This window comes from Falco biarmicus, chromosome 6 (genome assembly GCF_023638135.1).
Source record: "Falco biarmicus isolate bFalBia1 chromosome 6, bFalBia1.pri, whole genome shotgun sequence".
Lineage (NCBI taxonomy): Eukaryota > Metazoa > Chordata > Aves > Falconiformes > Falconidae > Falco > Falco biarmicus.
The window spans coordinates 90,489,620-90,505,745 of record NC_079293.1 but is presented as its reverse complement, the minus strand read 5'-3'; the positions used below and the strand labels follow the sequence as shown (position 1 = coordinate 90,505,745).

The 16,126-nt window shown below is 39.5% G+C and overlaps 1 protein-coding gene across 1 annotated transcript in view; it reads left to right on the top strand.

Moving 5' to 3' along the window:
* Nucleotides 1-16,126, top strand: part of MRPS5 (mitochondrial ribosomal protein S5) — a 59,564-nt gene that overhangs the window by 21,316 nt on the left and 22,122 nt on the right. Inside the window, exons 3-5 of the mRNA XM_056343837.1 lie at nucleotides 473-598; nucleotides 904-1,137; nucleotides 4,648-4,682. Coding sequence (XP_056199812.1) covers nucleotides 473-598; nucleotides 904-1,137; nucleotides 4,648-4,682 — 395 coding nt within the window. The remainder of the gene's footprint in view (nucleotides 1-472; nucleotides 599-903; nucleotides 1,138-4,647; nucleotides 4,683-16,126) is intronic.

Sequence of the window (16,126 nt, the reverse complement as noted above, 5' to 3'; positions counted from 1 at the left end):
CTTCTCGGGGGGGTTGTGGCTTTTCAAAGCAGGCTGACCCTTGGGTTTTTAGGGGTGATTCAAGTTGACTGTCACTGGTATTTGTCCTTGGATAAGTACTTACAGGTACTGCTGCTCTGAGTTACTAATGAGTAATTTTCTTTTAATGACTTGGGAATTAATACCGTACTGGTTAGGGATGTCTGCCTTTAAGTCAATTTTGAAAATCCTTTTAAAAACCATGCACCTGCCTGCATGCCTGTCTGATTGCAGTCATCAGGAGGAGAGCACATCTCTGCACCAGGTACGTACACACACCATGTAATGGCTCTCTTAGCAAGGCAGTAATCCTACATCTTAAATCCCAGCAGAGATTAAGCAAGGGTTAACATTTCCAGTTTGTGGTGGTTTGGGTTTGTGGTTTTTTTCTTCAGCTTTAGTTTCCAATGTAAGCTGTGCTTGTACATTACTTATGAAAGCTTTTTTATTTCAGTGACAGCTGATGAGCTATGGAAAGGAGCTTTGGCAGAGACTGGTGTGGGAGTAAAGAAAGGAAGAGGAAAGAGAAGGAAGAAGAAGCTAAGGAAGAATCTCAATAGAGGCCAGGAGATTGGTGAAGGTAGATTCACAAATCAGGGGCTGAAGAAATGTCTTGAGCTTTTTGCGTATCATATTTCTTGATTTAATAAATTGAAAAATTGCTGTTAATGTCTCTGGTGTCAGAACTCCTTGAGATATTTTTGTCTTTTAAAAAAAAATCCTGATAAGATTGTTCAGTGTTATTCTTGGATTCTAAATATAAATTCTGTATCATAAACCACACTAGAAATATGTGAAAACCTTCCACTGGATTGCATTTTTCCAGCGTGCAGAGTTTCGGTTCCAATTTGGCATAAACCATGATTTTTCTCTGTTAATTTTAAGGACGTTCTGGTTTCCTCTGGCCTGGTCTCAACGCTCCTGTGATACAAAGTGGGAGAGTCCAGGCAGTTACCCAACGAAAAAAAGAAGAACGAGACAGAATTCAGTCTGAAATTGTTCAGCAGAGAGATACATGGGAGAAGAAGAGAAAAATAAAAGTTAAGAGAGAGGGAGGATGGAGTGGGAAATGCTGGGGAGGTGTCCTTCTGGATCCTCCTGAGCCAGGTCCTAATGGAGGTAAGAAAACCGATTATCTGTCTTGGTCTTATTTAGCCTTTCTGATAAGGGGCTCATAGAAAGTGAGATCCAGACTTTTCCTGTGACTGAAAATTGATTTTATACTTCTGTTACATGCCCATACATGAAGCAAGGCAGCTAACAAGTTCTATTAACACAAGTGACATTTATTAAATCACTGCTTAGTTTAATGTAGCTGTTACACTATTGTATTAAGCTACAGACAGTACGTTGTTACACTGTATTACGGAGTACTGTATTACCTTGTGGACTGTTACAGGAGTCATGAAGTATGGAAATATTTTTCTGTGTTCAATATTGTCTTGAGTATGAAATATAGTCACAGGTTGTTTTATAGTTTCTTGAAGGATCCTATGGGATAAATCAGGCTTTTATTTTCTAGTTCAAATAATGAAATTGGTTAAAGATGATGTAGTTTGAATGTAGCTAATAGAAGTTATTTATTTACTTACTGCCTTGTTAAATATCAAAGTGAAACTAGAGTTCCTTACCTTTTTTTACAGTGCTGTTCTTCAGACCACTAGAAATTCTGTAGTAGCTTTGTTTAATATTTCGAAGCCTAATCCTTCTCAACTAATGAAAATGAGTTCTTACTCATATTCAGCTGAATTTTTCTCGCGAAGCACTTGGTGATGCTTGTATGCGTGTTGTCTGTAGGCTTTGTGGTAAGATGAGCGAAGACAGACAGTTGATGTTTCCTAGCACTGTTGTTTCAGACTTGTCGCAGTTATTCCAAGCATTAAGCTTGGTCATGTTTCCGCAGCTCCCTTTGTCGAGAATATGTTCCCTCAGTGCAAGCGTGGATCTTGGAACATACATTGTAGCAAGCCAACATGAATGGAGAATTACGTGCATGAAATCACACTTGGGTCTTGCAGTCACCTTTGCTCCTCAGTCTGCCTGGTGCTTTGTTTGTTAATTTCTTTCTGTCTGTGAATATTTTCTGGTTACATTCTATTTGCTGTTAATTAACCTTTTGGACATGTTTTGAACCAAGCCATACAGGAGGGAGACCATTGTCTTTCCAGCGTGATATACTGCCTTTGTCTGTGTAGACTGGAGTTATGCTGGCATTTTTGTAGCTTTCAGCTTCATAGAGTTATGCTGTTGCAGCTGTCTACTACTTCTGTGTTCCCTTTCCAGGTTTTCCATTCTGGTAGCTGGTACAGATGATTTTGTGGCTTCTGTTACTGTACTGTCCTGAGATGCATTGTTTACCTTGTGAATTTAGGGAGAGCTTGCCTGCCAGTCTCTTAAGAGTATTTTTTGGTTGTCTTCAATTTTAAGAGCAATTCATTCTATTTTAATATCAGCATAATACTGTGTTATACAAGTGAAAGATTTCCTATATTTACTTCCCTGTATTGCATTTTATTACCTTGAAAGTGAATATTCTGTGGAAGGCAGTGATGTGAGAGTGGGCTTGGCAGACTGTCACTGAATCTTACAACTGTAAAAATCAAAGATTTGAAAAATTAATGAATTATTCTGAATTCCCCATAAGTCAGTGGTGGAATATAAAGTCAAGAAAACTTCATGGTTCTAGTTCCATACTTGGAATACAAGACTATGTTGGTTTTAAATTCGAATATATTTTCAAGTAGTTCATCCCACTAAAAGAAGTGGCAGCTGTTGCAAACAACATTTATGCGTGTATGAATTTCACCTTCCGGTGCTTTCCTTCATTTTGCATTTGGCTGATACTACTGATGCTGATCACTTGTGTTAAAGTTGGCTGTGCGGAGGCTGTAGTAGTCAGGTCCAGTTCTGCCAAAAAGAGGAAAGGGTACTACAATCAAAAAAGGAAAATGAAACTGACAGCTTGTATTATAAATGTGCTTGAGAAAAAGTAGTTTCTGATGAGTATACACTAATTTCCTTTTAATCTGTTAAAAGTTATGGGGATTTTCAGGTCCCCATAGTCATTTCAGCATCTTTTTAGTCAGAGAATTAATGATTTTTCAGGGGAATTGGGATGCTGGCTGTGTGCAAAGCACTGTCAAGATGGTAGAAGGAATAGACCTGAAACCGCCAGACACAATAAATCCTTTTGTCCTGAGACTGTGGTGTGGCTGGATTCCCTTGTGTCTAAGCAAGAGTGAGTTCTGACAGACATTCTGCAGTTCAGCCCTTCCTGCTGCTCTGGTGTTATTCTCTGATAACAAACAGAGGTTGAGCATATGCTGCAGCTTCCTTTCAGCAGCATTCATATTTTCTAATGAAAACAGGTACAGGAAGTTTGTAGAAAGCTGGATGTTGTTAGCCTTCAACATCTGACAGATTTGGTTGAAACTGACCAATATGTTAAAAAATAAATGAAAATTGTGGATATACTGTGCCTGTATGTGTGCCATTCTTTTATGGGGATCTTCTTCCACTACACCTTTATTTATTGTAAATGTGAGTAGAGAAAGAACAGTATTTCTCAGTTGAAAATACCATTATTTTTCTTCCAAGTTTACGGTGTTTCTTTGCAACTGAGGAGGCTTCAGAGAAGGAGCCTGTTGGCATTCATATCCTCTGCTGTGAGCGAGAAGCCTACTTCTTGTAGGCTAACAGATCTCTAAATTGTGCCAACATGTTCATATCTGTAATCATCTTGGAGGTTACGTGTAAACGATAAAGCAATGTTTGGTGAAGGAATGAGCCCTCCATTCTCCATCATTATACTGTTTTCAGCTTTCCTCCAGAATCTCACTGTAACTACACCAAATAAAATAAGAATTAAATGTTTTAATTAACACCGGTCTTCTATGTTATACTGAAATGCTTTTGTTCGTAAGATAATTTGGAAAAGCAGGAGGTTGGAAGGATCTCTTATCTACTCTCTGTGTGATGTTCAAACAGAGCCCTTAAAATGGTAAAGCAAGACAAATTTTAAAAAAATTATTATTTTTCTTCTTTTGTGCTACTCTGGTTATTTAGCTTGGACAGTCTTTGGAAACTGTTCCCATCTTACTTCGCTGCATGTATGGTACTTAAAAAGATGAGGAATTGATTGCAGTTGGAGGCTGGTGTCCCTAATAGAGTACAACGAATATATTTAACAGTTGTCATCTCTTAATTATAACAGGAGCTGTATTGTAATTATAATAAGTAGTATTACACTTTCTGGGAAATTAGAAATTTAACTGGATTTTCTTTAAAACTAGTTTTCTTCACATAAGTTGATTTTACTGAAGAAATGAAAAAAAAAATCCATGCTTTATAAATAAGAACTATGTGCTGGTTTTTCACTGACCTTATTCTAAAAGAGATTGAATGGAGTCAAATAAAGAAAAGTATGAGGTCTTTTTAAAAGGAAGCAGCTAATAAAGCTCACTTTAGATATGTTTGTTCAAATTATTCTTTTCTACTTATTGCTGAGATTAATTTATAAGTTACAGTTACATAAAAATAATGTCCTTTTGAAATTATACCACCTACAGGGAGCTGTGCTGGTAGACAAGTAATACAAGGAAATGTAATGCCCTGTTTTTCTCCCAACAGAAACTTACGAAGATTTTGAAGCAAGAGTCATTGAGGTAAGCATCACAAATAATTTCAAGGACTTTAAATAACAACCACTGTTTTGCATCGAGCTTGCAATTATTTAACCAGTTTTTACTAAGTCAGTCTTACAGCAATAGGAATTAGTCTGGTATTCTGTTTCAACTGCATGACATAACCTGTCATTCCTTTCATTGGGGCCTTACTTTCTCTGTTGAGCAAATAATACCTGATTCAAAGATGCTTTTGAGTAACTGAAATGGCAGTAAAGCATTGGGGTTATTTCTCAGACAAAACTACAAATAGGAAGTTGTATAACTCTGCTTGTAAATTAATTAATTAAAGGGAGGGGAGCGGTGGCACAGGCCAGAGAGTGAATGGAATGAAGATCCCGTTTTGTGTGCCTCTCAATTAATAAAATACCCACTTACCCTAGATGTCTTAACCTGTGATATTTGTACCTTCTGGGAAAAATATTCTGACAAAATTTCCTATTCGTAGTTTTATACCCACTTTATTGTTGTGCTTATTCATAGAGTAAGGTTGATGCTTTTGACTGGACTAATGCAAATCTTGTTTCCACCCTGATTTCTAAACGTTATTTTGCATCATCTCACTTTTTAGTGAGGTGATGGATAGATAAACAGTTTGATTGATAGATATCAAATCAAAACTAGTAACTGACAAAAGATGTCTGTGTTTCAGTATTTTCCTTTTCTCTGGCTGTTAGTAAATAAGATCTAATACATGCTGTAAATCCTTCTATCTTAATTTGCAAGTAATAAGGTTGTCTGCCACATGCTTATCTCGCAAACTTGATCCTGGTTGTACATCATAGATTCCTATTCTCTGTGCCCTTGAACTGTGACTGGCTGACTAGGGCTTCCTGATGGAAGTGTGGAATATTTTAAAGAACAGCATATGTGCTGAAATGCATTCTGCGTGTCCTAGATATTTAATGAAATCACTGAATCACCTTAGAATAATTTTCTTGTGGTAAGTTAAGAAGCTACAGAGATTTAAAAATATTTAATCTCCTATATTTCATGACGTTGTCACCTTTTTCAAACATACAGTAACTTTGCAGCATGTAACTGGTGGTATTCAACCGCTTGGTTGGTGTGAAGTGATATTAGCTCACTACTAAATCCATGTCACTCAAGATACTTGCTGACCGACAGCAAAACTTCAAGCTAAAGGGTAAAGACCTTAACACTACCAAAAAAAGTTCTTAATTATTTCAACAGAAGCACCACTCAGAATGTGGTGAGAGAAGATAACTTATTTCGAATATGATAAAGGCAGATTTTGCTTTGAAAGCAGGGTAATCCATCAGTAATAATTTTCTGCTTGGTGAAGTGTAAAGTGTTAGTAATGCAGGCATGTGGACCCACGTTATGTCTCAATGGAAAAGCCATTTCTGAAGATGACAAGTTGCAACTCGTTCCAAAGCGGATCATTAACAGTTAGTGCTACACACACCCACACTATCACAAAACATTTTATGCTTCCCATCTATCTTACTATTTTTCTTTCATTTGAAATAAATTAGTTGCTGTGGAAACCATAGAACTAGTATAAGTATTGTTGGGGGAATGTGGGCTTCAGAAATAAATTGATTTCTGGGGACATATTTGCTCCCAGCCCAGAATCAGATGATGCACAGCATCCAGAAAGGGAGCATCTCTGAAGTGAGAACAATTATTTGCTCTCTATCCTTGCACGTTCCCTTCCCTTCTAATTTCATTGTAATTTTAGTGAGGCTTGTGATTGCAGTTTTACAGCGCTGTGTCCAGAAGTTTATTTTTCAGACAACTAATATCTCAAACCTGTTTATTTTGTTTATTTAATGCATAATGTGTTAAAAGGACTTGATTTTTGCTAAAATGATTGATCCAGTAGAAAGCAAAATGCTCTACACTGTGACAAAGTGACCACTTCCAGCTGGGGGCGTCAGAAGGCCCCCAGATAAGATTTTGCCAAGTCTGTCTCGTTCAGAAGTATTGATCAGATTGGTGATGGAGAAGGGGCTGTGAGAAATTCAGTGTAACTTGCAGCACTTTTGCTGGGAGGAGATCTTAGAGCCATGCCCAGCTGCCTGGGCCCTGAAGCCCACCGGGGCCTGTGGAGCCCCACAGAGGCAGGAAGCCGTGCCTGTGCAGAGGTGGCAGCAGCAGCTGTGCGGTGGCTTCTTCGCGTAACGGGGCACCCAGGGCGGCAGAGCCTGAGCCCCCAGTGACTGCTGCTGAACCATCACAGACCAAAGGAAGTCCTAAGGACTTTTTGTGAAAATTTGAATTGTGCTTTGATAAAATAAATTAAACCTTGTTATACAAATACTCTGGCACATAAATCAACCCAGTAGTTTTGCAGGTAATTAGAATCACAGAGTATCTTGAGTTGGCAGGGACCCATAGGGAGTGTCGAGTCCAGCTCCCTGCTCCTCCCAGAACACCAAAACTAAACCATCGGACTCAGAGCGTCGCCCCAGCGCTCCTTGAACTCTGTCAGGCTTGGTGCCATGACCACTTCTGTGGGGAGCCTGTTCAGTGGCCAACTGCCCTCTCGGTGAAGAATCTCATGGAGAAGAACCTCAGGGCACATTCCTGGCTCACTCGGCTTGCCGTCAGCCCAGACCCCCAGGTCTCCTCCTGCGGGGCTGCTCTCCAGCCTCTCGGCCCCCCAGTTCATGTTGCATAGGCAGGGCTACCCCATCCCAGATGCGGGATCCAGCACCTGCTCTCGTTAGCTTTTGTATGATCAGTGATCACGCAGCTCTCCGGTCTCTCCAGACCTCCCTGTAAGGTGTCTCTACCCTCGAGGGAGTCCACAGCTGCTGCTGATTTACTGTCAGCGCCAGACTGACTTAATGTACCTTTGACTCCTGTGTCCAGATCATTTATGAGAGCATGAAAAGCGCTGGCCCCAGGACTGAGCCCACCAGCGACTGGTGGCCAGCCTGATGTAACCCCATTCGCTGTAACTCTTTCGGCCCGACTCGTCAGCCAGTTGCTCACCAGCGTGTTACGGACGTGCCTGGCTGTGTTCTGGACATTTTGCCCAGGAGGATGCTGTGAGAGGCAATATGGAAAGCCTTGCTAAAATCCAAAAAAAACCCCCCACATCTACTGGCTTCCCTTGGTCAACTAGGTGGGTGATGTCAAGGTAGTTAAACAGGACTTTCTCCCTGTGAACCTGCTGGCTGTAACTAATTGCGTAACCTTGTCACTTCAGAACATTCTCCTCTTTACCTACCTGCAGATGAAATTGCTTATTAGATTTATGGTCCTTTCAGGATTACCACCAGAACCTTCATTTGCAATTAATATTTAACTACTTTATTATTGAAAAACTATACTTATCTAGCTACTGCTTTGAAAAATATACTTCTCTATTTTCTGACCACGATCTGAGAGCCAAGGTATTAACCTGAATCAATACACATTCTGTAACAGGTGCACATCAGGTCTCTTTGATTAATATGAATGTTGCATCCTGAAACATAAGGATGTTTATACATGTTACTGCGTAAAAACACCCTTTTATCACTGTAAGACAGACTGTCCATTGAGTTGCCATGCAGTTTTAAATCGGTAGAGGTGACTGTGCATCACTTTACTCTTGTTGTTACTACAGCTTCATTTGCTAAACAAGCCTGTGAAACACTGCCTGTATTTTTAGCCAGTATTATGCTGTGCCAGTGTCCAGATGAGGTATTTGTTCCAAAGTATCTGGAATCCAAAGTGTTTGAATTTCCATTTAGTTTCATTCACGGTATATCATGTTGTGTTCCACTACCAAAGTTCACAGTGATGCCCTTTTTGGGAGGGATCACACACTCTCTGTCCACTACCACGCACTGTCATATACTGTTGGATAAGCTGGGTTTCCTTCGTGCAAATCCTTTTCAAATCCTTTGATAAAACTGGCAAGGAATAGCATGTTCTTAATTAGTAGGATGCACTTGAAAACAGCTCTTCCGTCTCAAGATTCTGCATTGTGGTCATTTTAAAATCTCATATGCAGATTTTAATCTTTTTGAGACAGCAACTTTATCCTGTATCTCTAAGCAAGCTAAAAATGCCATTGCTTTTCTTGCCAGACCTTATGTCTGATTGCATTTTTGTTGGAACATGGCCAAAAATCTCCCTTTTTGAGGCAGGAAAAAGTGAACCAGTCCCTTGACAATAAAGTCAGAGCTGCTGCCTAAACTGTGAAATCAAGTGTTTACTTGGTTTGGAGAGAAAGGAAAAGGTTGCCCTTTAAATGGGATTGTAGTCAGAGGGAAGGAGACTGCCATGTCCCAGTCCAGAACAGGACCGTATGTGTAAAGCAGAATGTCCCTTTATCTGCCAGTTTTGCAGGATTCATTGCAACACAAGGCTGCATAGGTTTAGGAGCAGGGTGCAAGACATGCAAGAGACCTTAAAGCTACATCAGTATCTAGTCTCCATCATTGTCTCTTCTTCTTTTTTCTTTTTTTTTTTTTTTTTTTTTTTGGGGGGGGGTGCTGGGGGGGAGGTGGGTGTGTGCACGGGGCAGTAAGCGGATACTTCAAGTTAGGGTAATATGTAATGTCCTTTAATAATAATACTTTTACGCATTGCCTTGTTTAGAGGCTTAGGATAAAGGGTGGAACCAGAAGTACTGAATATCAGCTGTGAACCACATCTCTCATGTGGAGGCAAGAAACTGTTTCCCGTCGTTTTGTTTTTAGCTCTTGACTCCTTGTCTGTGTCACCTGTCTTTGGAATGAAGGTCAACTGCTTTTTGCTTGAAATTGTTTTGCCATTCCTTGATGAGGTATTTTCCATATGCAGAAATGTCTTATTCAGAAATCATTTTCACCAGCATTTGAGAATTTTAATGTTGTGAGAATAGGAGTCTTTCCATTGTCTTAACTGAAATGTGTGGCCAGAATAGGTAATATTTTGCCAGAATTAAAATAAAACAGATTTTAAATGGGCTTGAGTAACTAATAGATAGTGTGTACAGGGTGCAAGAGTAACAACAAAGTTAATACAACTGAGAGCAGCATTCAGTTATTTTAAACTGTGTACAAGCATAACCTCGTGGAAAGTACGTTAATATATTGAGTCTGTCTAATTAGGAGAGAGGGATTATGAGAAGCATTTCCTTAAAGGGAATAGCCTGATTCCCACAGCTGCTTGTCTGAAAGTTAAAAGAATAATCAGGCAAGTCAGAAGTTGAGTTGACTGACAGTCCTCTATAGGAAAGTTTCTGAGGGTTCTCTCCTGTCCTGATAAATGAGCAAATGGGTTTCTTTGTCCTTGGTTATCTTCCTCCATTTTGCTGAGAGGGCGATCAGTTGGGAATCCATCCATTGGCTCGAATGACTTCTAGATGAATCGCATGTATCAAAATCCTTCCTTGCTCAGTGTCTGAGACATGGAAAACAATATCAGACTGGGTAACTCAAAGTCATAAGTTGGTTTATCTTAATTTTTTTTTAAATCCTCCAAAGAGGAAAGGAATAAGCTGGTTTACATGTCTGCTGTGATGTAAAGCAGCAGATTTAAATAATGAGCAAGGGAAATTTAAACATAAAGAATGAGTTGCAAATGGAAAGTTGAATACTAGGATGGATTGTCTGGGAGTATATGGGATGTCTGTCGCTGGAGATTTTTAAAAACAAGTTAGATAAATCTGTTGAGAGGAGGCAGGGAATCAATCTGGTAACCTTCTAACCTATTTTCCTATGATTCTTTTAAGACTTCAGGTGCATTTCGTTTAATCTGTAGACATCTTTGTGCATTCCACTTTATTCTAAGTAGCATAATTATTAAGATTAGGGCAGATTTACCTTCAAAGATACACACTCGGCTCCCAAGGAATACTGATCTGCCACTATGATGAGGTGGAAGTAGATCTGCACTGTTCTCAGTGTGTGATGAGAGGGAAGAGGAATGCTTTCCTCCCTGGCGACAGCTGGGCATAGTCTGTCATCTACTCCTTATAGACGTACCTGCAGCAGCTGAACTGTTCTTTCTGCGTTGGATGCATTTGAGAACAGTGTTTTGTCGGAACTTCCAAAGGACTCTAGCAAATCTCCCACTTGAATTAAAAATGTATTTCCTTCCTTCTCCTCATTTCTAGAGTCCCCTCTCCCACTAAATGTAGTGAATCCCTCCATCACTGAGCTCGTGTTTCTTCCTCGTGTTCTGTTTGCCCTGAGACAGCGTTGATGCCGATGTTTTCTCATATGTCTCTGCTACCCAGCAGTGCTCTTTTATGGTGACAATAAAGACATCGAGCAAAATGACTTTCCAATATCTGCTGCTCAAAGTGATGATAACATCCTTGCAAATGAAAAATAGGGTCTTTTTCAGGGTTTTTTTGACAGTCATCTTTAAAATTTTTTGATAGACCTTTCTTTGCCTTGCTGCCTGAGTGAGTCATTTTTTTTCCTGAATAAAGTCCTCATATTTTTCTTTTTTTTCCCATTTTTAATTTTTTAGTGTTCCAGTGTAAGATGAGTGTTTGTAGGGTCCCTTCTGTTATTTTGACAAAGTTATTTTACTCATTGGGTATGATCACTACTGAATTTAAAACTAAATTGCTGTTTAAGGTCAACTTTGACTTTTCAGAGTCTTCAACAGAATGTGTGAAGTGGTACCGGTATGCACGGAACCAAATTAAATTAAAATCAGTTCAATGAGGGATATCTTTTCTGTTAATGAGTGTGTTCAGTCTAAATCTTAAGATGACATTTGGTAAAGGATCTGACCTTCAGTGGCAGTTCGTATTTAATGCTCTATGCCACATATATCTAAACAGACATGAATATAAACCTATACAAATGAGTTCGGTTTCAAGATTTGTTGTTTTCTCAAGTATCTTTGATACATTCCTGTCAGATTTGCCATTGGTGCCTAGAGATGATAGAAAATAAAATGAGTAGCAAACTTGCTCAATGTCAGAGGTGGTTTGTTGCAATGGATTGCATGCTTCTATACCTTGCTGCACGTGCTGGTGTGCATATGTCTAGACTTCCCCAAAACAGCCTTTAAAGGATGGTATTATTGGGCAAAAAAGCTGGTGAACCATGTGTAAGTGGATCATCTGATCCATTTACATACCAAACTCCCATTGAATAGTCTTTAGGTATTATGCTGAGAATAATAAATGCAACAAAAATGAACATTTACATAAGCATTAATGAGATGTCCTGAATTGCACTGTATACTTTTTATACATTGGGTTTTTAATATGCAAAATGAATGTATTGTTGTCAGGTTTAAAACCACGTGTGTGTAGTTTCTTCTGAGATGTTGAAGAATCAGAGGAGCCTTTTCTGTTAGTTCCTCTTAGATCAGGAGTAGCTGTACACACAGCAGACTGTTGTGGTGGGATTTGGAAAACCTATACAATTTGGTAAAGCTCCTTTAAATAAATGAGTTTTTGGAGTGAACTGGGCACACTGGAGTGAAGTGGGCTTTGACTCTGATGTAGCAGAGGCTGTTTGGACCACTTAGCCTTTAGCCGTGTCTGTGTTGGAGGGCAGCTTGTAACGGTTGATTTGCATGGGCCCCGCTCATAAAAGTGATTTTTTTTGATGGGCCCTGCAGTTGGCAGTGCTTTCAGTTAATTGAAAGGGCACGCTGCAGAAAAGTGGTTGTTGTTTTGTTTACTGTGACATGTCACAACTGTCTGTCAGTTTGGATACTACACTAGGTATTTACTAAAGCTGGCCATTCTGTGCTGGCATAATTATTTACAGTCAAATTCATTCGATTAAACAACAAAATAAGTTGCTGTGCTATGCTTCCATGTGTTATAGAAATCTATTTCGATGCTTTATTATGTCTGAATAACAAAAAAGCTTTTAGAAGCAGGCTCTGCTGTTATGTGAGATTACCACAGATGTCAACTGAGGAAGAGGAGTGCTTTTTGCAAAAAAATAGCAGCAGCAAAAACTTCTACATTCAAAGGCAGCAGTGAGCCCAAGATAATGGAGTCCTATAATTTTCTGATAACAAATATGAGTTTTGAAATAAACAGATCTTTTTTAGCATTCTTATTTTAAATAGATTGCATACATGATGCTCTTTCTATATGTCTTTTCCATTATCTTTATCTTCACAACAGTACAGGAGATTAAAATAATGTTTGCTGGGAAATTATGCTTTGCAGCGGGAAACGGAAAGCCATTTTTAAAAGGACTGTCTTGTGAACAAAACACAAAAGCCCCTTTCTGTTGTAATTATTCTACTAAAAAAGCTGTGCTGCCCTTCTAAAAGAGAAACATTGCTTATTAAAGTTTTTCTTATAATGTAGAAACAGAAAAGCTAACTTGATTTTTCCCTGCTTGTAGAATAGAGTACAAACAAGGTCAGATTTTTCTGTAAAGTAGAGCTGAAGCTGCCGCAGAGAAGCAGCTAGCTGGGGTGAGTGTGAAGGGGCAGCAGCAGGGACTGTGTCTTGGATTTGTTTCTGGCTTTCCCACAGACTGTTGCATTACTTTAGAGTAGGTGGCTTGGGCTACCTGTTTCTTTCTTTCCCTGCCAACCTGAAGGCACATTTCCCATTTTGCTCAATATATTATGTATAAGAAGAATTGCTGTGAATAGAACTGGTGGTAGTATTTACTGTTGTTTAACATAATGTAGTAATAGTAGTAATTAAAATTTACTGCTGTGGTTGACATATGCCGATCTTATTTTAACTGGAAGGTTAACATTTCATGTTATCAACCATCCTCAGATGAAATCAACACGGTGACACAGTACAAAAAGTAGCCGACATGTTATCCTGTGTTGTGGTAGTATTTGCCTTGCAGTGCAATGAAAATTAGAACGTGAGACCTAGTCATCAGTACAGCCTGAAAGCGCATAACATGAGGTTAGTGGCCCTCTGAGTCTTTCATAAAGGAGAGCTTTCTAGGAGAGAAGATAAGGTGTAAATAATGTCTTTTGCAAAAGACAGATCTCAAGTATTTTTGTCAAACACTGACGTTTGCTGCCAGTTGTGAAGACTCTGCCTTTTGTTCACTTGCTGTTATGTTTATGCTTTTTTGTTTTCGTTACCTGTTTCTTAGAAAGATAACTTCAAAGAATTTTGTGCAAGCATTGTCCCATTTTAACCTGGTCAGTGTCAGAATAGTTAGGATATGGTACTGTAATTTTTAAACAAAAAAAAAAAACCAACAAACACTGATTTGTGTGTGAGTGTTAAATTGCAGAAAGTTATGGGCTTGTCAAAGAAGTTCAGGTCAGGCAATGCACTCAATTTATAGAAATAAATGGTGCAGAAGGCAGCAACATAGACACTGATATTATCCTTAAAAGCTGCTTTCTGCAGATATAAGTACACTGGTGCTTTGGTTCATATACAGAGCTTCACATGTCATGAGCTGGGTACTGGGATGTTGGTACAGTCTTTTTTCATCCTTAAAATGCAAAATCATTTTACACTGTTGAATTAGTTCAGGGTCATCTCTCATTCTTTCTTACATTGTACATAAAACTGTATGTGACCTTTTTCTTCTGGGTGTTTGTGTGGTTTTTGGTTTTACTTTCTAAGAGTGTTGGAAGGGAGAGAAGAAGAGAGGACAAAAGAGATCTTTTTTAATACATGCATAGTAAAAATAGCTAACTGGTTCTTCCTCGGCATCAATCAAAGTAAATTGCATTGAGTGGATAATTGAGTGTATATTCTGAGAAGCGTACAAATTACATTTTCCCAGGAATCGAGTTAGTGATGAACTCTACAGAAAGCCTTTGAGAAGAAAGCTTTTTGTGTTATAAACAAGATAGTGTGCAGTAAATGAAGCCAAATTCTAGGTCTTCCCTGAATCTTCTCTTTTTTTTGCACGTTACCTCCAGTAGTAGTATTTACAGACTTTATTCTTAGTTGAATTGGCTTGAGACTGGCTTGAGACTTACGCAAAACCTGTAATTTCTTAAAGCTGGCTTTTTCTGTCAGGTGAGTTTGGTCGTTTGCTTGTTCTTCCCCTGTTTTCTTCAGACATTCAGCTAGTTTTGAAGCATGCTTGTTTTGATTGTCTGAGACCTGTTGGGGTGCAGTGTTTACCTCAAGCACTTTGGAGAAGCAAGACTGAAGAGAGCAATTTGGGGAAGAGCAGTTTTCTGATCAGGGTCTGCACAGCTTGCATCTGATACGGGTTGCTGCCCATGTGCAAAGTAGTGTTAGATTTGCTTGTCATGGTCCATTTGGATTGCTCAAATTTAGATGGCAACATACACTGCAAATTAAACTTGATCTTATGAGTTTACAAGGAAGGAGAACAAACATCAAACAATCACTCAGTCGTCTTTGTACTGACTAGACTAACACATGAATTCACTAGTTCATCATTTAATTCACGAGGTTTCTAACTCAAAAGTTCCCTGATTCATAACTCATAACTTGTAATTTGTGCATCTGTGAGCAAAACAGTTGTCAAACAAGAGGAGTAAGAGTGCTCCATCCTTCCCCGTATTGCAGCGGGAGGCGCGAAAGCCTCAGCAGTATGGCTGCTGTCAGATCCGCTTCAAAATCTTTGGGGGCAAGCTGACATATTTATGCCATCCAGCTCGGAGGTTTGGTCTGTACCATTGCCGTGAGTTAGAGGATTCTGAAGAAACTGCCAGACAGTGTGCAAGGGTGATGGCTGTGGGGGACAGTGGCAGTGGCTGCACATGACCTACAGCCCTCCCTGGCCATCGCGTTTGCCTGTGCATTGCTCTCGGGCTGACGGAGCTGCTCCCAGCATACGTCAGGTCTTAGCGGCCGCTGTGTGCCAGCCAGGGCCTGAGCGGGAGCAGGGTGAACACTCACTGTTCCTAGCTGGAAAAGACGAGCAGAACTTTCAAGGTTTATGTTCCAGCAGTTGAATATCACCTGTACTTATTTAACCGTCTGAATCCATCCCCTGGCAATGTCAGTGGGGCAGCAGAGAGATGGGTTGGGGGGGGACTCATTCTGTTCAGGGGCAGTGGTGCTAGGAGCCGCTAGGCTTTCTTTACCAAGCCACAGAGAACTGACTTGCCTTGGGATTCCTGAGTAGCTTTGTGTTGGCACGTGGAAAGCAGGGTAAAGTCAGAAAAACAAAGGTTTGTTGCATCAAAATGATGTGAAGGACCTTGTCTTATTTCTAAATGTATTGCGCGTGCAGCTGTAGGGAACATGAACACAGGAGAGAGTTACAACTGTATCGCTCTATAGTAATTTGTTCTGCATCCATTAAACAGAAATAAATTGTCGAGATGCAGCAGGGGATTGTTAATAGAGGATAAGGCTATAGTTCCAACTTCCCACAGAGTAGCAAAAAACCCATGAGTGCGTGTTTGTTTTAAGACCACAGAGTTAATCTCAGTAGACTTCCTACTTGTGACAAAAAGAATATTCCTTAATACACAGTCTAAACCCTTTGTTTCTTTTCATAAGTCATTGGAAATTGTTTTCTAGCTATTGTTTTTACAAAGGGTGCAATAAAAAAGGCTTGTGAAAAGGAAAT